The sequence below is a fragment of the Empidonax traillii genome, unplaced genomic scaffold, assembly GCF_003031625.1.
Source record: "Empidonax traillii isolate 1590-97213 ecotype Southwest subspecies unplaced genomic scaffold, ASM303162v1 scaffold23:size2178997, whole genome shotgun sequence".
NCBI lineage: Eukaryota > Metazoa > Chordata > Aves > Passeriformes > Tyrannidae > Empidonax > Empidonax traillii.
In genome coordinates this window covers 2,091,788-2,112,139 of record NW_020955216.1, presented here as the reverse complement: position 1 = coordinate 2,112,139, position 20,352 = coordinate 2,091,788, and the positions used below count along the sequence as shown (strand labels likewise).

At 50.7% G+C, this 20,352-nt stretch overlaps 1 protein-coding gene across 2 annotated transcripts in view; it reads left to right on the top strand.

Annotated features, from left to right (window-relative positions):
* The window catches only part of ACSF3 (acyl-CoA synthetase family member 3), a 57,007-nt gene that overhangs the window by 12,997 nt on the left and 23,658 nt on the right, over positions 1–20,352 (top strand). For both annotated transcript variants that reach the window (XM_027904122.1, XM_027904131.1), the window contains exons 4-6: positions 1,690–1,844; positions 2,299–2,444; positions 8,193–8,305. In XM_027904122.1, coding sequence (XP_027759923.1) covers positions 1,690–1,844; positions 2,299–2,444; positions 8,193–8,305 — 414 coding nt within the window. The remainder of the gene's footprint in view (positions 1–1,689; positions 1,845–2,298; positions 2,445–8,192; positions 8,306–20,352) is intronic.

Here is a 20,352-nt window from a genome sequence, read left to right as displayed (position 1 = left end):
GAGAAGTATGACAGGGATTAGATCCTTCAAAATGCAATTTTGCAATATTTGGGTTTGGGGGGTCATGCTGGTAGGTGGGGTTTCTGCAGGGAGTGAAATATTCCCTCTCTGAACATATCACCCATCAGTCCAGGAAGTCACATTCCAGCTCTGTTTTCCTTGATGCCCAGGGGATCTGGCAGCACTCGTGTCCCACTTCCCGAGGTGTCCAGGGGATTTCCACTTTATGCATTCCTCCCTCCCCATCGCATCTCTGGGCTGGGAGGCAGCACGAACTTCCTCCTGTTGGATGGGACAGTGCCTTTGTGGATGTGTCCTGCTCTATTGAATAACACCGTGGTGGTGGTGGTTTTTTTTTTAGGAGCTGATTGTTCTGGAGCAGTGGAGTGCGAGACGTGGAGAGAGGCGGCACTGATGCAGCCAAGTAGAAAGTAATGAAATGGAGCCTGAGTGAGCAGGACTGAAGGGAAGGGGCAGAGTGACAGCATGAAGGAGAATCACTGGTTCACCTTCAATCAATGCCTGCCTTGCCGGGGTTTTCGCAGGCGCCCGTGTGCAGCTGAGCGTGCGCAGGCAGGAGCGGAGGCAGCGCCCTGTCAGGAGCTGTTAGGAAATACATTTGTCACCGGCGGGGCAGGGACTGGAGCGAGGGGAAGGAGGCGGCTGTCAGTGGAGCCTCTGATTTATTGATGGCTTTGGATCACTCCTGTCTTGGGAAGAGCTCACCTAGGGGAACAAGTGGCAAGGTGTGGAAGGAGTGGGCCCAACTGTGGTTATTTGTGGCTCCTGTGCCTTGTTAACTGCTCCCATGGGCTGCTCATCCCAGAGAGGGTCTTCATCCACATCCCGGCAGAGCTGGCTGCAAGAATTTGCCCCCATTAATAGTTCCCACAGGTTAGCAGGAGTTGCAGCTGAAGAATATCTGTCCCATAGGGACCTGGTTTAGTGGTGAACATGGTGGTGCTGGGTTAACAGTTGGACTCAATGATCTAAGGGGTCTTTTTTAACCTTACTGATTCTACGACCGTTCCTCTCAGGAAGAGTGTCATTGGTGTACTGGCCCTCCTGGCCAACTGCTTTCTCCTGCTACCTCTGGTTTACCTGTGGATTCTGGTGGCTTCTCTGAGCTCGCTGAGGACATGTCTCTCTGCACCCACTCAGCAGCAAAAGACTATTTTCGTAGAGTCTCACTCCCAGTTCCAGTGTGTGATCTTCCTCTTCCAGACTCTGCCATCTGTCTTCAAAGCTTTTCTCCCTCAGAAGTTTGAGTCCATCAGCTCCTACCTGTGTATTGTGTTCTTCAGATGTGGCTTAGTGTCTTTCCAAAGAAGAGCTCCCATGCTTTGGAAAGCTGGTGGCTTTGTGTAGCCTTTGGAGAACTGTACACGATAAGGGAATTAACTGGTTCTGCCACAAGCTTTTGTCTTCAAGAGCAAATTCTTGGCTGTAACATGGCAGCACTAAAAAATGCCATTCCCATCATCTTGTGAGTGTGACAGTGGGTGGGTGATCCACTGATGAGATAAGAGATGAACATTGTGCTTTGGGCAATAAGGGCATGATGAAGGTTGGGAAGTTGTTCTGGACATGGATGAGGTGCACACAACAGGCTTCCAGCTGTTTGTGCTTCCCAGAAGTCTTAGATAGCAGAGATGCATTTTTATCCGTGTATGTTCCCTTCCTTTCTAGGTTTGGAAGAAGCTGCTGAGCTCTGAAGCTCCCCGTGTCAGTGTCTTCATGGCAGTGCCCACCATCTATGCCAAGTTGATGGAGTATTATGACGAGCATTTCTCCCAGCCACAAGTCCAGGATTTTGTGCGGGCCTTTTGCCAGGAGAACATCAGGTGAGAGAGCAATGGCCCTGTGGGCAGGGGATGCTGGTGCCTGGCTGTCCCCACCATGGATCCTCCAGGTTTTCCTTTCAGCACCAGCTCTTTCAGTGCTGTGTTGTGCCTTAGCGTCTCTTTGACAGGAACAAGGGTGACATTATTTAATTATGAGCCACTCTTGCATGGTAAAGCCAGAAGGGGCTTGTTATCTGTGTCACCCTGTGTAACACATGGCTGAGGACTTTGTCCTGCAGCCCAAGCTTGTACTCCAGGATCTCTTTTAGGGAACTGTCCTGTCTTAACTGAAACCCCATATCAGACAGAATGTGTGAGGAACATCTTTGATACTGGTTAAAAGCCTTTTGGTGTTTCTGTCTTAAGGCAGACTTTATGTGACCCTGTTAGGCTGCAAATTCCCTGGAGAAAAGGTAATCTTGGATACTCTCTTACCTGGGCTTTCCCTGTGCAGGTTAATGGTGTCAGGCTCAGCAGCTCTGCCCGTGCCTGTCCTGGAGAAGTGGAAGAGCATCACTGGGCACACCTTGCTGGAGAGGTATGGGATGACTGAGATTGGGATGGCACTTTCTAACCCTTTGCATGGAGTCCGTGTCCCAGGTAGGAGTCTCCAGAGGGTGCCCACTCACTGTTCAGAGGTGTGTGCTGGGAAGTGGTTGTGGGTTTGCTCTGCACAGAGTATATACATGAGTGAGGAGCAGGCTACGGGGATGCTGGTAGGGGAATTGACTTTGGGAAGCCAGGACATGGATGTGTGGGTAGTGGCTGGTTGTTCCTTGGGATCAAAGCTATGTGGTGTAGACCTTACAGCAGTGCCCACTGGCCTGAGCAGCCAGGCTGGCAGAGTCCATATTGATACTGTATTACTTCCAAAATCGTAGTGAATTGAAGCACTGGGACTGTTTCTTCAGCTCCCGCTCCCTGGAGCTGTGTTTCTGTGTGGTGTCACACAGGATTCTCCACACAGCAGTGCTTGTCCAATCCATCAGTGCTGAACACTTAAAATAGGATGTCTGCTCACTCCTATTTTAGAGCCTGTTTCTTGCCTCTTCAGGAATTAGAAATTGTCACACCTCGGTGTACTCTCTGGTCCTGTTCTCTCCTTGTCCTCCCCTCCTTCTCTTAGCTACACTTTGTGACTCCTCTTGATATCTGTACTTCGTGTAACCTAGAAATAAATTGATCTGAACATTACAAATATAAAATGCCCCCACCCTCCCTTGGTTGGAGCATGGCCATCTGTGTGCTGAGCACCCACCCTGTGCCACCTGCCTCCCCACACACTGTCTGTGCAGACATGGCACCATATACAGCCTTTTGGGGGATCTGGGGGGCTGTCCTGGGTGTCACAGCTTTCCCACAGCACCTCAATCCCATGGGATGCAGGATTCACACAGGGAAAGGGGAAGCCACAACTCCCCCTCACTGACTCCTCAACCTGAGAACAGCTTGAAATACAAACTCTGTTTTACTTTTGCAGAGTAACTCTCATTCCCCTACTCCACCTCAGGCACTTTTCCCTCCCTCCAGAAGCCCCATCCCTGCTGGCAGAAAAGGGAAGCAGGCAGGGAAACAAGATTCCCACCTGCATTAGCTCAAACTGTGAGCCCCACACTGCAGGGTGAGAGTGCAGAGATCATTCCGGTGTCCCTATGGCCTGGTTATATTTGCTTTTTATTGATCTTCAGGAAGAGAAATGAGTGGAGCCTCTAGGTATTTCCCAGGAAACTAGAAAATAAGACTGCAAGTAACATAGTGAGACAGAAGCTGGCACCCAGACGGGCAGCTCCTGCCCCAGAGCTGGATGGCCATGCTCTGAGGCATCATCCCTGAGGATGTTGGGGTCTGCAGGGGACCTGGGGTTAAATCCTCTCATGCAGCCAGAGCAGAGGAGCTGGGGACTGTCACTTCAGCCCCATCCAGGGGCTCCTGTGGCCCCAAGAGGAAAAAGAAGCATCTCATAAAGGTGTGGATCAGCGAGAGACTGTACGGAGAGGAGGCTATAATTGAATAGGCTTGATTAATTTATTTCAGGCAGTGTCAGCTGGGAAGCAGATGGGTGAAACTGAGGCATAATTTACTGGAGCTGTGAAAAAGCTTTTGATCTAGTGCCCTGTTAGAGGCTGGGCTGGGAGGTCACCATGTACCACAGAGCATCCAAGTCAAATGTGATGATGGGCTGGGAACAGGGGACATTTGCCAGAGGATTTCTCCTGGAGTGGAAGCAGCACATGCCCTTCTCTACTGCTTTGACCTGTTGGAGAGAGTCCAGAGGAGGCCACCAAGATAATTAGAAGGATGGTGCATCTCTCCTATGAGGAAAGGCTGAGAGAATTGGGATTGTTCAGCCTGGAGAACAGAAGCTTTGGCTTGACCTAATTGCGGCCTTCCAGTGCCTGTAGGGAGCATGCAAGAAACATGGAGAGAGACTATTTACAAGGCTCTGGAGTGACAGGACAAGGAGGAATGGCTTCAAACTGAAGGAGAGTAGGTTTAGATTAGATATTGGGAAAAATTTCTTCCCTGTGAGGGTGTTGAGGCCCTGGCACAGGCTGCCCAGAGAAGCTGTGGCTGCCCCATCCCTGGAACTGTTCAAGGCCAGGTTGGACAAGACTTGGAGCAACCTGTTTTAGTGGAAGATGTTCCTGCTCATGGCAGGGAGTGAAATCAGATGATCTCTAAGATCCCTTCCAGCCCAAACCATTCTATGATTCTTGAGCCTCTGAAGAGAGGTCCTGGGGCTTCCCTTGCCCACTTCCACCGGCTTGGTGTGTCTGGGGAAAGGTCGAGTCCTCAGACCCTGCTCATCCTGCCCTTGTCCCCATTGGTGTCACCAGCAGCATGGCACTTCTCTCCACCCACAGCACAGGTCCGAAGGGGCATGGAGGAGAATGTGAGGGCTTTAATTTTCAGAAGAAACAAAGATGAAAGATTTGAAAGATAAATGTTTGCTTGTATATGGTTAAAACCCTGCTTAAAATGCCTCTGTTTTCACCAGCTCTCATTCTAATCCCCCCTGGTGCTGTTACTGTGAAGGGAGATGAATAATTCATGGCCAGAGAATGCCTCACTGGGCCTAATCACCGCTTTAATTGGAGGTTTAGATCAGAGGCAGCTAATAGCTCCTACAGCGGGGACTCCGTGTATTGTTGACAGTGAGATCGTTGAGTGCCTTATCGTTGGCCTGTTTCAATTCTCCCAGGACACCGCGGCACATAACAGCACCGAGGTACCCAGATACCGAAGGACACAGACCGCGGGGCCAATTAAATTTATCTGGGAAGAGCTGACAACTTTTTTAAACAGAGGAGAACTGGTGAAAGAATAATAGTGTCACTCCTTCCTGCCTGCAGCCCGGCTGGTGCCGCCTGTGCCGACACCTTGGGCGTGGTGCCAGCAGCTCCTAACAGTCAGGAGCCTGCAAATTGGAGGGAACTGGAGGGAGCATGAGGGGAAGGAGCAGGGATTTCTCCCCAGTTTCCACTCAGGATTATGTCTGGGGACAAAAGGAAGCCAGTGCTAAGTGTTGACACCCTGCTGATCACCACTGATTGTGGTCTTGCTGAAGCCAGGACATCCGGTGTCGTTCCTTTGGGAATGGGCCCAACCTTCTCTTGACCCGTTGGAGTTGGCACAGTGTGTATTTTGATGTGGTGGGTGGGCCTGGGAAGCTCTAGTCATTGTTTTCGCACGAATTTTATTAGTACTGTCAGGTTTGTGTAGTTTTAATCAATGATATGAGCTTTTCAGCCTTTACAGATGTTGAATTCCAAGTATGTCATTTTTCCTAAATACCAGAAAACCTTTTCCAGACCCAATATAAGGAAGCAGCTCTCCACCAGGGACTTGTTTTACGTGTAGACTTTTGCTTTAGCCAAGTAGGATACAAATTGGTAAAGCTGTATTTGTAACTGTGATCTGAAACACTGTGTGGGGAACACATCACTTCTCCGTGGCTTAGATTTGCCAGCACTGTGCTGAGCTTTGGTGTTTCCTTCTCAAAGACTGCGACTAGAAGTGGGCACTAATCCTTGAGTCCTGCTGCCTATGATCCGTGACATTTCCATGCTGAAGTCAGCAGCTTGCATCCGGGGAAGAAGGATCTTCCAAGGAAGGTGTCCAGCTGATCTTGATTTGAAAAATTCCAAGTCTGTGAGGGCCCATGGCACTTCCTTCTCTGGTTTATGCTCCCTCCATGAGCTTTCCAGGACTGACTTTGTGGTATCTGCTCACTGTCAGGTGCCACGTTTTGTGAGCAGGTAGAAGTCTGTTCACGCAAGGCATTTTTCACCCTGGAGAAATTGTTCCCATGGAAGTCTGGAAGGCGGCTTCAGCAAGCTTCCACACAACACTGATCGTGTTTTCCATGACTTGTTGTCTGCTTTGAGGCCTCTTGGAGTCTCTCGTAGCAGGTTTAAAATACATATGGTGTGATTTTTGGGGCTGGCCTGTGCAGAGCCAGGAGTTGGACTTGATGATCCTTGTGGACCCCTTCCAACTCAAATATTCTGTGATTCTCTGATTCCATAAATACCTCGACATGGCACCTCAGGGCACTTCTGGCTCATGGCTCCCTCTTCACCCTGCTGCAACCCTCTGTCTCAGGCTTTTGGCAGTGTCTGGTCAGGAGATGGGAGCAGCCCACGCAATGCTAGTGGTGAGAGAAGGAAGGACCTGGCTGTGTGTTGGCTGACCTGAATGCCGGAGGCAATTCTGAGCAGAGCAGACACGGATCACAGAGCTGCCACGTCGCTTTCTGTTTATTTCTTGCCAGATTTGCTAATTGTTCGGGTAGTTTCACTGCAATAAAATCTCACTCCCTCATAGCCCATCTGCTCTTGGCTCATCCTGCAGGGATGCCATAAATCTGGGCTACGACGACATATCTATTTCCATGGCAACTGACCAATGTAGCAAACAAAATCATGATGTCACGGATAGCAGATCTCCAGGGCTTGAAGAGGAGAATGAGACCAGGATAGGGAAAGTGTCACTTGAACCCAAATGCCTGAAATAAAGGTGACAAGGGGAAGACAGCACTGAGCTCCAGGTCCTGCACATCCTGCTGTAGGGACTTTCCAAGGTGAAGCTGATCCTGGCAGACCTGGAAAGCACCAACTGGAGGCTGTTCAGGGGGAAAAAATTGATCATCTCTTCAAATACAAAGCGCACTTACCAGTTTATAGAATCATGGGCAGGGACACCTTCCACTACACCAGGTTGCTCAAGTCCTGTCCAACCTGGCCTTGGACACTTCCAGGGATGGGGCAGCCACAGCTTCTCTGGGCAACCTGTGCCAGGGCCTCACCACCCTGACAGGGTAGAATTTCTTCCTAAGATCCCATCTAACCCTGCCCTACTTCAGCTTAAGGCCATTCCCCCTTTTCCTGTCACTCCATGCCCTTGTGAAAAGTCCTTCTTGAATTGAAGCTCAGACCTGTCCAGTCCTCGTGAGCCAGAGGTTGCTTTGAGCTGTTGTCCCTCTCCCTGCTCACAGGGGATGAAGGTCACAGGCCTCATTATGCCACAAGAACTGTTACGTACCACTGAGATGCCGAGCGAGCCCTGCTGAGCCAGCAGATGCCCACGGGTCCTGGTTGCTGCTGAGCCCATCAGAAAGGTCACAGGAACAAAGCTGCCCTTTCTGCTGAGCTTTCAGGTGCTCCCCAGGAAGAGCAAGCACTAAACTAGGGGGTGGGAATGCTGTAGGTTGGTCACAGACCCACCTTGGAGTTCAATAGCTGACACTGTGTCAGCTTCCCTGGCTTTGAAAATTGAAACCTGTGGACGAATGGTGTGGTTTTGATCCTTGCTTTTCTCCTCTGATGTTTTCTATACAGTGTATTGATGTCTCCTAAAACTGAGATAATCCCTTGCAATTCTCACACTGTTAAGCCTTTGCCTCCCCTGTCAGGCTCAGACTGTAGAGGAGCCACTGGAGTAATCACTGTGCTCTTTCTTTTCACAGCTTTGTGTAGGTTTCATAGTGCTTTAAAAAAAAAAAAAAAAAAGAAGAGAAACAGCTTCATTACTGAGCTACGAAGCTGTGCTGAAGTCTTCAAAGACTGGCCAAGAGAGACTGTTCAGGGCTGGAGACACATTTGTTTTCTGAGGCATTTCCAGCACTGCCTGCTCAGCGAACAACAGCATATTGCACCGTCGTGACATTTGCATGCAGACACACGACGTGATCGAAGCCTTCCTGAAGGGTAACCCCCTGCTAGGAAGTTCTTTAGTGCCAGCACAGTCTGCAGATGCCATTGATAGACGAGCAGCTGCTCTTTTGCATCCTTGATTTTGTGATTTCCCAGAGGCTGTCCACTGTTCCCACCTTGTTTCCCTCTATAGGTTCCGTGGGCACCCCGCTCCCAGGGGTGGAAGTGCGCATTGCCACCGAGACCTTGAAGAACGGGGCTCGTTCCTACACCGTCCATGCTCAGGGGGATGAGAACAGCACACAGGTAGTACTCAGCCCTGTTTGCTTCACTTTGAAAAGGTCTTCATTCATGGAAAGTTCTCTCCTTCCCAGCCCTCTGAAACCTCAAGGACTGAGGCTTCCACTGCTGTAATTCCCAGGAAGTCAATTATGCTATTTAAAGGGTTTTGTATTCTTTTTTTGGGTTACTGTAGCCATGGTACTTTATGAACTGCACAAGTGCTGTGCACTGAATCATAGAATCATGGAATGGTTTGGGTTGGGAGGGACCTTTCAAGGTCATCTGGTCCCACCCTACCTGCCCTGTCATGGGCAGGGACACCTTCCACTAGACCAGGCCGCTCCAAGCCCCGTCCAACCTGGCCTTGAACACTTCCAAGGATAGGGCAGCCACAGCTTCTCTGGGCAGCCTGTTCCTGTCCCTCATCACCCACCCAGGGAAGAATTTCTCCCCAGTATTCCATCTACATCTGATCTCTTTCAGTGTGAAGACCTGGTCTAGTGGGATGTCCCAGCCTGTGGAGTCAGATGAGCTTTAAGGTCCCTCCCAACCCAAACCATTCTGCGATTCTGTGATTGGAAGGGCAGGACTGGTGGCCTTGGGGGTTGCTTTCATTTTGAAACAGCACTGGGGGAAACCCATCAGATTTCCATGAAAATCCAGCTCTGTACTGAGCTCTGACTGACACATGATATCTGCATCTCCAGTTCTGGTATCAGAAGTTGGATATCTGGGATGGGGAAGCATGATCTGCCCCCATCCCAGACATCTGACTGCAGAAGCAGCCCAGCCCAGGGCTGGTCCAGGCTGTGCTCCTGCCTCAGCCCTTTGCCTTCCCACAGAAATAGCTGAACAGGGTCTGCATTCCTCCCACATTCCCTCATTGTGGGTGCAGGTCGTGTCGCTCCGTCAGATCAATCCCCAGGTGATGTCCAGGCTTGGCTGAGCAGATAAATGTGTGTGTGAGAGAAATTACAGCCGTGTGGCTGTGTGGGTGGGAGACAGGCAGGCGTGAGATTCAACCTGAAATACGTGGCTTCACTCATTCCTCTGGGGAAATTGCTTCTCATCCAGCCACCTACATGTCGAGGGTTTGAAAGGAGCTCCCAGCCTGTGCAGGGTGTACAGAGACACTGCTGGAGTAAGCACTGGTGAAAGGCTCAAGAAACCCTTTTATTCTCTAAATTCTCTGTGCTGACAGGTGGAGGAACCAGCAGGACCACAGGCAGTCCCGTGGGTGTGTTGTGCTCGGGCTGGAGTGGGTTGTGTTCCGTGTTCCAATGCCGTACAAGTGCTGGGTCCCACCCCAGACATGTAAAACTAGCCTGAGGGAGGATGAGAGGAGCACTCTGGCCAGGGATCATGGCTTTTTTTTTAAAAAAAAAAAATTTTCTGCTCTTTCCTCTGTGTCACTGCTGTGGTGTGACTGAGCAGTGGGCAAAGCAGGAGGCTCACCACATCCAGTTTTTGTCACTTCCCTGGATGGATGTTATGTTTCACAGGTTTGTCCCCTCATCCCAGAGTTAGCTCTTGGTCTTTTTTTTTCCACTTGTGTGGAACTGAGACGTGAAATATAACATGTCCCTTTTAATAATGATCCTATAATGCTTTCTGTCCCCTAAGGGATCTCTGGGCTCTTTACAAATTAGGTCTCAGACACGAGAATACCCAAAGTGCAGCTACTTCCAGGATGAAATGTGGATGTTGTTCTACTGAATTATGAGAGGAAAAAAAATGGGATGTTATTTTTCTGCTCAATACTCCTTCCCCTTCCTTCTCATTGCATTGAGTGACCAGAGGAGGGGAGCCCAGCTGACCTGTGTCTGATGCTGGAAGCCCACTACCCCCTCAGACCTTCAGAGAGCTGAGATTCACATAACTCTTCCCTTTTCTCTGTCTTCAGGCTGCTGGAGTTTATTTTTGGGACAGAGGAATTGCCTTTTTATCCCAGTCATTTCTCACATACACCCTACACCCCCCACTGTAGGTGTCTGAAGTCCATACCCACATCTTACCCTGCTCCCAGGAGCTCCCACCAGCTCTGGTGTTGGCTCCCCGCCCCTTGCTGATGGTTTGCTTTCCGTCAGGGTCTCCCTTGGGGATCTTTTGAACATTCTGGTGAATTCTCAAGTCATCAGCAAGGGAGGGTATGGGAAGGTGGCAGTTTGCCTCTGCGTGTTGTCTGGTGGGTTGGTTCCTCTCTGAAAAGCTGTCCCCATCTCACCCACCATTCCCCTTGTCCCAGCTTAACTGGGAGTTTCTTCAGGCTGAAGGGAGAAAAATGGTCCCATCTGTTTCAGGCCACCCTAGGAGACAGTGACTGGCTGGGTACCTCCAGGACATCCACAACATTTCCAGGAGGAGAGCCAGCTGCCTCTGTCCCTGGGATTGTCACAAGGTGGAAAAAACAGTCGCTGCTCCCAGCATGTCTTGGCACAGGCGGATGTGCGGAGATGCCAGGAGTTTGAGTTTTATATGCCCTGGGCGTGCAGTGTGACTTTCCATGGTGTGGCCAGGCAGGCAGGTGGTGACACCCCTCTGCTCTCAGGGATGCTGTAATTCCACTGCCTCACACCTGAGGTCCCGGGCAGAGCCTCACCTGCTGCCTGTCCCTGCCCCGAGACGCTGCTGCTGGCACTGTGTGTGCATCATGCTTGGTTAATAATTCATGTCAGCAGAGAATACGTCAGTGGAATTTATTTAAAACAAGGAGGATCTGACAGTCCGAGTGCTCATTACGCTCCACCAGTCAAAGGCCTGGCTTTGTTTAAATCAGCTCCTCCACAGCGGAGGGGAAGTCCCTGTGATGGGAAGATCCAGTTTGTGTCACCCTGCCTGTGCCACTGGATAACCCTGTGGCCTTTTCCTTGCATATTATGAGAAGGATGAACAAATCCTTCCTCACTCCCTTGCAGGAGGGCTCTGAGCCTTACGGAGTGTTGGTTGAAGGCTGGAAGGTCTGTGGTGTGGACCTAGCAAAGGCAGAAGGGTCCTGGAGGGATGGCTAGTGGTGGAACTGATGACGGTTGGAAATGGCTGGAGATGAGTCAGTGGAGGTTGGATATTCCCCCAGAGAGTGGTCAGGCACTGAGCAGGCTCCACAGGGCAGTGGTCACAGCACCAAAACTGTCTGAGCTCAAGAAATATTTGGACAATGCTCTCAGGCACAGGGTGAGAGTGTTGGGATGTCCTGCACAGGGCCAGGAGTTGGACTCAGGGATCCATGTGAGTCCCTTCCAACTCAACGTATTCTGTGAGGGCAGACACCGTGGGGCTGATCCAGTGGGGTGTTGAGTACCCCGGTAGGAGCTGGGTCCGTGCCATTTCTTCCCACCAGGCTCCTGTGAGCAGGTGATCTCTGTACCGGGGGTGAGGCACATTGTCAGGGCAATCTGTGAGGCGTTCACACCTCGGCTGTGCCATGCAGACCCTCCTGACTGTGAGCAGAGCGTGCCTGCCTTTGCCAAGGGAATTGTTTGTGGAGCCTCACGAGGTCACCGCCTTCCCCGCTTGTGTTGGGCTCGGGTTCCTGCCTTCTGCTCCTGCGACAACAGACTCTCTTCGAGCTGTTTGTTCCCCACTAACACAGTCTCTCCCGTTAGACTGGGGCGTTGAGCCCTTTCCTTTCACGCCATCACCCTTTGGACACATGAGATCCAAACAGGAGTGCGGTGGTGCTGGGGGAAGGAGTGTGGGTGGCAGGAGCAGGGAGGTGTGGAGTGTTTCTGCTTTGCCATCCGGGAACTGCCTGAGCTGGCAGCAGGGGACTGCTGTAATTTGCAAAGCTGGTTCCTGGCACACCCTGAAGATCAATAATCTACTTAGCTGGAAGTTTGCTGGATCTCTGTTCTTCCCTTCATTTTCTCCCATGCCTTGATTAGAGTGCTGGATTCCTTTCACGCACGTGCTCCAGCGCTTCAGTCTCCTCACATCTCATGAGCCCTGTGCTCCATTGCATTCCAGTTCAGGTTTTCAGCGGGGTGTTTCTGCACCCTTGGGCTGTGAGCTGGTTTCCTGAGCTGTACACGGAGCCACATGGATCAGGCTGTCGGCTGTGCCCAGCCTGAGACTGCCAGCACCAAACCAAGGTGCTCCAGCCGGATGAGATCCCCTCGCTGGGGACACCTGTGACAGGACAGCATGGGCAGGAAGTGACAGTCCCATTGGAGTCACAGTGCCCACCCTGACAGTGTCCCTACCTCCTCCCTGTTGCAGGAGTGTGGGGACACAGAGCCTGATCCCCAGGAGAGATGCTGTCCTGGGAATGCTGGGAGAAGTGCTTCTCCTCTAACACATCCCTGGGGAGCAGGGGTGTGGAAGCAGATGTCAGGAACTGCAACTTTGACTGCTTTGAGTCATCCCAGATCTTGCTCCTGGAGTCACTTGTATCCAAAACAGCTCCTAAACTTTTCACCTTCCCTAGGCAGCTCCCTGTTGAGTCTGTTGGACTGTTTAGGCTCAGTAATCTTTACCCACAGCCCTGAATGGTTTTTCCCCAGTTTTTTTCCCCCTTATTTTTTGGAGCTCTTCCCATGGCTCCAGTGCCCAGGAAAGGGTTACAGCTCTCCAGCGCTGAACGTTTGAGTTTGCTTTGTTCAGTGCAATGCATATTTCATACGCTCAGCTTCCCAGCTGGCAGAGGCCTGGAAACCCTGCAAGCTGTCGGGTATTGTCTCTCCTTCTTTACTTGTTTGTTTGTTGGATTTTTTTGGGTTGTCATTTTTGTTGGATTTCTTTCTTTTTTTTTTTTTTTTTATCTCTTCCAAATTGCTCACTCGCACGAAAGCCAAACCCCAGCCCCTGACAATGGGGGTCTCTCAATAGATAAATGGTTTCACAGCTGTATCCAACACAGGGCTGTAGCCAGGGCTTTTATGGCGAGTGATTTCCTCGTGACCAGGCTGCAAAGGGAGCTGTGGGGACGGACGGGTTGCAGGAGCTGGCAGCAGGAGGACGCTGTGCCATGGGCTTTGCTCCCCTCCCCGCCAAAGGTTGTAATTATCTCGTTGTTTATCCATATGCAAGCTGTCGTCCTGGACGGGAACGGCTCGGCTGTGGCTATCGCTCCCGAAAGCCACCAGCATTCCCGGGCCCCTCCTCCCGTGCCCCCTGTGTCTCCGCCATCTGCTCCCAGCTTGCTGCTGGTTGCCAGTGCCTCGGCGGGGCTGCGGGCGCAGGAAGGCAGCTGGCACTTTCACGGTGGTTGTGACCAGAGGTCTTGGCATTGATATCCCTGTGGAGCAGACCAGGAGCGGCTCCACCTCACTCATGTTCATCCCAGATCTCTGGAGAACCATAGGGAGGTGCTCGGTCACCACTGAGCTGCCAGAGTTGTCTTGGAGGCTTCCTCCAAGGACTGGGCACCCCATGGCTGCTGCCTGTGGGTGGTGTGGATTTGGGTACTTGGCACATCTCTGGGGCAGGTCCCATGTGGAGGTGCTGTTCTACATGTTTCCCTGTGGGATTTCTCATCATCCATCCAGGTACTCTGAAACAGCTGGTGCGACTGTACCAGGCTCTTTTCCTGTGTGTAGCTCCTGAGGATGGAGACAGGCACATGCCAGCCGTGCCTGGCATTCCTGAAAATGGGCAGGGATGGACATACTCATGGGGATGTGACTGCCTGGCCCAGGGAATCCTGTCTAGTTGTTTTTCCCAGAGGAACAACAAAAGGAACACCTGCTTTTTCCTTTCCTGTCCCAATCAGACTTCAGCCTAAACCAATTCATTCTTTGTCCTCAGTGCTCCTACACTTTCAAAACATCTCTTCTCCAGTTTTTCACCTGTTTTCTTTTCACCTGCTGCATCCCATCCTCATATTCTGGTACCTCGATGGTGGACTTCACCTCCAGCATCCCAGTTCCACCTCCCATGATTAGCTTGCCCTCAACCCCATGCTCAGGTAGTGTGGGGAATGCGTTGTTGAAGGCAGCCTGGATTAGATCTGCTGATTTTCTTCTATCTGCAACTCCAGCCCTCAGGATTTCTGGCACAATCCACCTTTGGTAAACACATGCTGCATTTTTTCCCATTTTCCATTTGCCTCTGCTTCTTCCAAAACCTCCTTCCAAAGCCCTTGGAGTGCTGGACACTGCACTTGTGTGTGTTCCAGTTATCATTTTTGTTTCTCCATATTGCTCTCATCTCCTCAGGAGCCTGTTTTGTGTCCTGTCTGAGTAATTCAAGTTTCTCCACTTGGTTGCCCAGGCTGCTTTTGTACTGTATAAACATTTTAGCTGCTTCTTATTGATCACATCCAGTTCTTTGGTCAACTCGGTTGGTAATTCCATTCTCAGATGTATTTATATCTCCTTCCTCTTTCTGTCTGCCCTCTGATTATTCTTGCTTAATAGTGGCCATAGCTCTATTTTATTTCTTCCTGGTAGTAAAAGTGGAGGCAGAGATTAGTTTAGCATCATGTCCCCTTGTTTCTCAGCTGAAAACTCTTTTCCTCACAGGGGCAGCCTCCATCCCAGGAGAATATTTCCTTGCACACTGAAGTTGAATCCATATGTCAGGAAGAACCCTCTTTTCACAAGTGTTTCTTGTGTTGAACTCGCTTTTGTCACAGCACCCTCAGAATCTTTATTAATCTCTTTATTATTGTTCTGTGCTTACATAGAATCCCAGAATGGTTTGGGCTGGGAAGACCTTAAAGCTCATCTTGTTCTACCCAGTGCCATGGGCAGGGACACCTTCCACTAGACCATTCCTCTTTGTAGCTGAGGGAAAGCTTGGGATGTTTGTGGGAGAGCCCTGGATGTGGTGGGGAGGTGGTGAAGAAGAGGCTGAAGAAAGAGGGGCAGTCTTCCAGAACTTCCCTGGAGTTCTTCCAGACAAGGGGAGGAGGCACCAGCCACTGGGGTGACTCAGCATGAAGAACAGTTAGAGGTTCTGGGGCAGTCCCAGCTCATCACAGCCTCACAACCTCCTCTTTTAAGGGAGGCTGATGGAAACCAAAACAAAGTGGGGGACCACTAATCAAATCATTCCCTGGTCCTCTGCCTGCCCCAAGCACAGAGTCAGCACGGGCGTCGTGAGGGCATATTGGGAGCCTTCCCCTAACAAGGAAAATGGAGGGAGGGGGAATATGTGCTGACATCTCACCTCATTTATTATCTGGTGAAGCCTGCAAACAAGAGGGATGAGAACAGCAGCAGGGAGAGCTGTTGGCATCTCTGGAATAGTGTTACATGCTTAATTTATGGTGTTAATATAGATAAGAAGTTTTGTGTCTATGAAACAACTGCGGGGAGGACTGACCTTTCCCCAGCTTGGGTTGTTTTCTGTGGTGCTTTTGGGATCATCTGGAGTTAATCAGTTCTGTAACTTTCAAAAATCAGTATTGCCTAAAAATATAGACAATCACTTTTGTTTTCAGTGGAGCAACATTTGCTGTAAGTAAAGGGTTGGGTTGTTCGAAAATAAGTTTCAGTGTTCCAGCTCCACTGTGCACTAGCCTTGCTTTTAAATTTATAACCCTTCAAAATGAAAAGTAAATGGATTGTGTTATTCCCAACCCTTTTATAAAAGTTAACATTGCAAAAACAGATGTGAAATGTGGCCTCATAGATTACAGCCTGGGCTTGGGGTTTTTAGGTTGGGGGTTTATTTTTTCCTTACTCTCTCTGTGCTGTGTCCCCAAGGAGCAGAAATCTGCCTTTTTCCAGCAGGAGGAAAATTGTTCTGTGTCTAAATTACCTCCTGCTAGGCTTGTGAAGGATGCTGCAGGACATGAAGCTCCAAGGAACGATAATGCCATGACAAAAACATGCAACTTAGCAGGGAATTTTTAATTAGGAATGTGCAGGAGAGTTCAGATTGCCTGGGATTTGGTAATGCTCTAGCAAACCTTACAGCCCTAGGACATGCATTCCAATATGGCCCAGGGAGACAGTGATTAAAAGGCACTGTCAAGTGGGTTATTGGTCTCCAGCTTCCTTTTAGGAGGCAGGTGGGCATGTCCTTACCTCCCTCAGTACCCACCATGCCAGTTCCGGATGTGGCGTGATCCCCTGATCTGGAAAAGCAGAGCCTGAGCAAAGCCTGGAGCTACCCTGCTCTCTCCAGGTCAGTGGGGGCTGAACTGTTGGATGCTGTGTTTACCCTGGAGAAAAGGAGGCTCAGGAGGGACCCTTCTGACTCTCCTCAGTTCCCTCACAAGAGGGTAGACAAGGCTCTGGGCCACCAAAGTCTTGAAGGGGTGAGTGAGGGGTCTCTTGAGAGACAGGGGTGTGTCTGGAGGTGTTAGCAGCAAGTAAGTTCCAGCAGTGGTGCGATGGGAGCATGGTAGAGCATCCGTGCTCTGCAGCCCAACCTTGGAGTACAGAAGGGAGCTGGGTCAGTCCTTCAGACTTTCTTATATCATTTTCTGTGCTCTGGTATGTTAAAAACCCAACGAACACCAGAAAAAAAGTTACTTCTCTGGGAGAACTGCTAAAAGGACTCCATCATTTCCATAAACCTCACACATGTAAATTATTGTCTCTATTAGTCACTTAAGGGCTCAGTTGCTTAATTATTTTGATCACAGTAATCATTTATTTACAAGGTGGGGAAAAATGCCAAGCAGTTCCAAGCTGAGCAGTGCATTCGGGCTGTGGCAGAGGAGGCAGGGCTGCAGAAACATTTCCTTCCTCCCAAGTCTAAATGCTTTTCCTTCATGGAATCACAAAGTCCCTTTTAAGGTCCCTCCTGAGAGATGATGCTGTGATCCACAGCCTTTGGTGCTCACCCAGGAAACAAGTTCAACGAGGCCAAGTGCAGGGTCCTGCATGTCGATCGGGGCAAACACAAGCACAAAGACAGGCTGGGTGAGGAATGGATTGAGAGCAGCCCTGGGGAGAAGGATTTGGGGGTGATGGTGGAAGAGAAGCTCAGCATGAGCCATCAGTGTGTGATGGGACCCAGAAACAAACCCCCCCTGCATGCCCTGAGCTGATTCCACAGTGGGGACAGCAGATGAGGGGGGGATTCTTCCCCTCTGCCCTGCTCTGGTGAGACCCCACCTGCAGTGCTGCCTCCAGCACTGGGGTCCAACACCAGAAGGACGTGGAGCTGATGGAGCAAGTCCAGAGGAGGCCATGGAGATGCTCCAAGGGCTGGAGCCCCTCTGCTCTGGAGACAGGCTGGGAGAGCTGGGGATGTTCACCAGGAGAAGAGAGGGCTCCAGGGAGACCTCAGAGTCCCTTCCAGTGCCTAAAGGGGCTCCAAGCGAGCTCGAGAGAGACTTTGGACGAGGGCCTGGAGTGACAGGACAAGGGGAAATGGCTTCCCACTGCCAGAGGGCAGGGTTAGATGGGATATTGGAAAGAAATTCTACCCTATCAGGATGGTAAGGCCCTGGCACAGGTTGCTCAGAGAAGCTGTGGCTGCCCCATCCTTGGGAGTGTCCAAGGCAAGGTTGGATGAGGCTTGGAGCAACCTGGGATAGTGGAAGGTGTCCCTGCCCATGGCAGGGGAGCTGAGCTAGAATAACTTTAAGGTCTCTTCCAACCCATTCCAAGAAAATTTGATTATTTGGAGGGACAGGGGGAAGGAAGCATCTGGTAGAAGTTATATGTGCCCCATGAAACCTACTGTTTGCAACCTGAAGATATTTGGATTTTTTCCTAAAAGCCTGTTTGTCTTCCTCCCTGTTGTCAGCCCAATAACATGTTCTTACCTTCCCAACAAACCTCACCTTCCAGCTTTCTCTCTGTGTCTCCCACATGTTTCTGCTTAGGAATCTGCCATGCCTCCCCTGCTTCCCAGAGAAGGACACGCCACTCTGAGCCTCCCTCCATGAAAGCCCCTAATTCCATTAAAGTCCATTACAAGCTCCTCTCCCGCAGTTCCCGGAGGAATGTGGGGCAGAGACCGCAAGAAAACAAATGGGCACTTTGAACAAATCCCAGGGCCGTTTGCCAAGCGGGGATTCCCAGCTCTTTACAAACCGCCCTCCTAATAAAGAGGTAAAATGGGAACGGGGAAAATATGCATTTTATAATCACCCAGATTTAGTCCTTCAAAGGATTTATTACAACCTTTTATTTTCATGCGTGGAAAATGGAATCTTATCTCGTGTGCCGGCTGGGCCGGCTCGACTCTCCGGCTGGGTTTAGAGCAGGAAGCTCTCAGACAACAACCTCTAGGGCCATGCTGTGCCTGGATGTTAAAGTTGCTCGAGTGCATTAAAATATGGCACTGGGAGAGGGGGAGATCTGTGCAATCAGAAATCTGATGCTTCCAGCAGCTGCTTGTGCCGTTGAACTGGTGCCTCAACACTGGGAGCCGCTGAGATTTGAGGGAGAAAGGAAACAACCACCCCAGCCATGTATTTCCAACCCTGCTCCCTGAGCCAGCCAGTGGGGTTTTAGCAGGGATCAGACACAAGGGGTTGTAGGAGATAAATGCCTTGAACCTTGAATTTTAATTTACACTGTTTGTGAGCTGGTTCACATCCCCTCTGCCACGCTGGGGAGCGGTGCCAGTGACATTCCGAGTTCAGCAAGCAAAATCCTATTAAGATAACGTCACGGCCTTTCTGTTTTACTGTTTGCAAGCCAGCCATAACATCATTAAATTACACAACAGGGAGGTGCCTGCTGCCAAGGGGCTCTGCTCGAGATAAGATGTGGGTTGAGCCACTGCCAAAATTTGAGTTGATATGACAAGAAATTTGGAGCTGGTTCAAGGCTTGATTCATAGCAGACATTGCAGAGTGCAGGTAAACATGGGGCAGGATTGGTCCCTGGGGCAGCTCAGCTGTGCAGGTATCTGGGTATCCGGCACCTCGTGGTGCCTGGGTAGGATGGGGCTGAAGGGCTTTGTAGCCGCCAAATTTCCACCTGTTCTTGTGTTCAGCACTGACAAACCAAAGCATGTCAGGATCTGTTGGTGAAGCTCAGGGAACCGGTTGCAGGTTCTTACCTCTGTCACTCTCTCCCCAGCCCTTTTGGGGGAGATGGAAGCGGCCCAAAAACTAGGATGCTGCTCAGGGAAGTGCTTGTTTTGTGATGCTGGACCAGCAGGAAAAAGAGTGAGAAGACAGAGCTGCATCATGAAATTCCACACAGGTTTGCTAGCCTTGAAAGCAGCCTTGCTGATCCCTCTGCATCACCCACCATGGCCCTGCCCCACTTGCCCATGGAGGCTTCATGCCTCTTGTGCCCTTTGTGCCCTTTTTTGTGCCCTCTATGCCTCTTTGTCCCTTTTGCTGCTGCAAGTGCAGATTTTGCTCCTAGGCTCTCCTGGACCCTCAGGCTTTTCTGTGCTGTCTTGCTCATGGAGAGTCTCCCTTTTTCAGCCTCTCATGGAGAGGCTCCCTTTTTCAGAACCCCTGGGGAGAACTCACCCAACACCACCCTCACCTTGCTGTCACTCAATTCCTCACTGAAATTAACAGCCTTTCTCTCCTGCAGCATCTTCCAGGCAGGGAGTTGATGCCCAGCCAGGGATCTGGGAGCCGGAGTTGTGTGTGCAAAGATCCTCATGTCACCCCATTCTCCAGGACAGGACATCAGGAAGAAATTACTTAAATATTATGCCTTAGAAAGCAGTTTTCTGAGCGTTTCCCATTAGGGAAGCTTTGTTTCCATCAAAGGCTGCAGAGAGCCACAGATCCTGCCCTGCCCTGGGACTGCCTGATGCTCCAGTGCTGCTATTACTGCTTCCCTCGTGGCCCTGTTTCTGGCACTGTTGATTTTTGGAGTCCCTGATGTATCTTGTCCATGTTGCTGCAGCTCAAGTGCAAAGTGGCTCGGGAAGTGGCAGGGAATTCCCGTTACTGAGCTGTTCTCCACAGACGTACGGAGCAAGCACATCCCACAGTGCCTTCCATCCCATGAGTACCATTGCACACTGTGGTAATGGCCTTAAACTGACAGAGAGTGGGTTTACATTGGGATATTGGGAAGAAATTGTTCCCTATGAGGATGGTAAGGTGCTGGCACAAGTTGCCCAAAGAAACCGTGGCTGCCCCATCCCTGGAAGTGTTCCAGGCCAGGTTAGACAGGGTTTGGAGCAACCTGGTCTAGTGGAAGGTGTCCCTGCCCATGGCAGGGGGTGGAACTGGATGAGCCTTAAGGTCC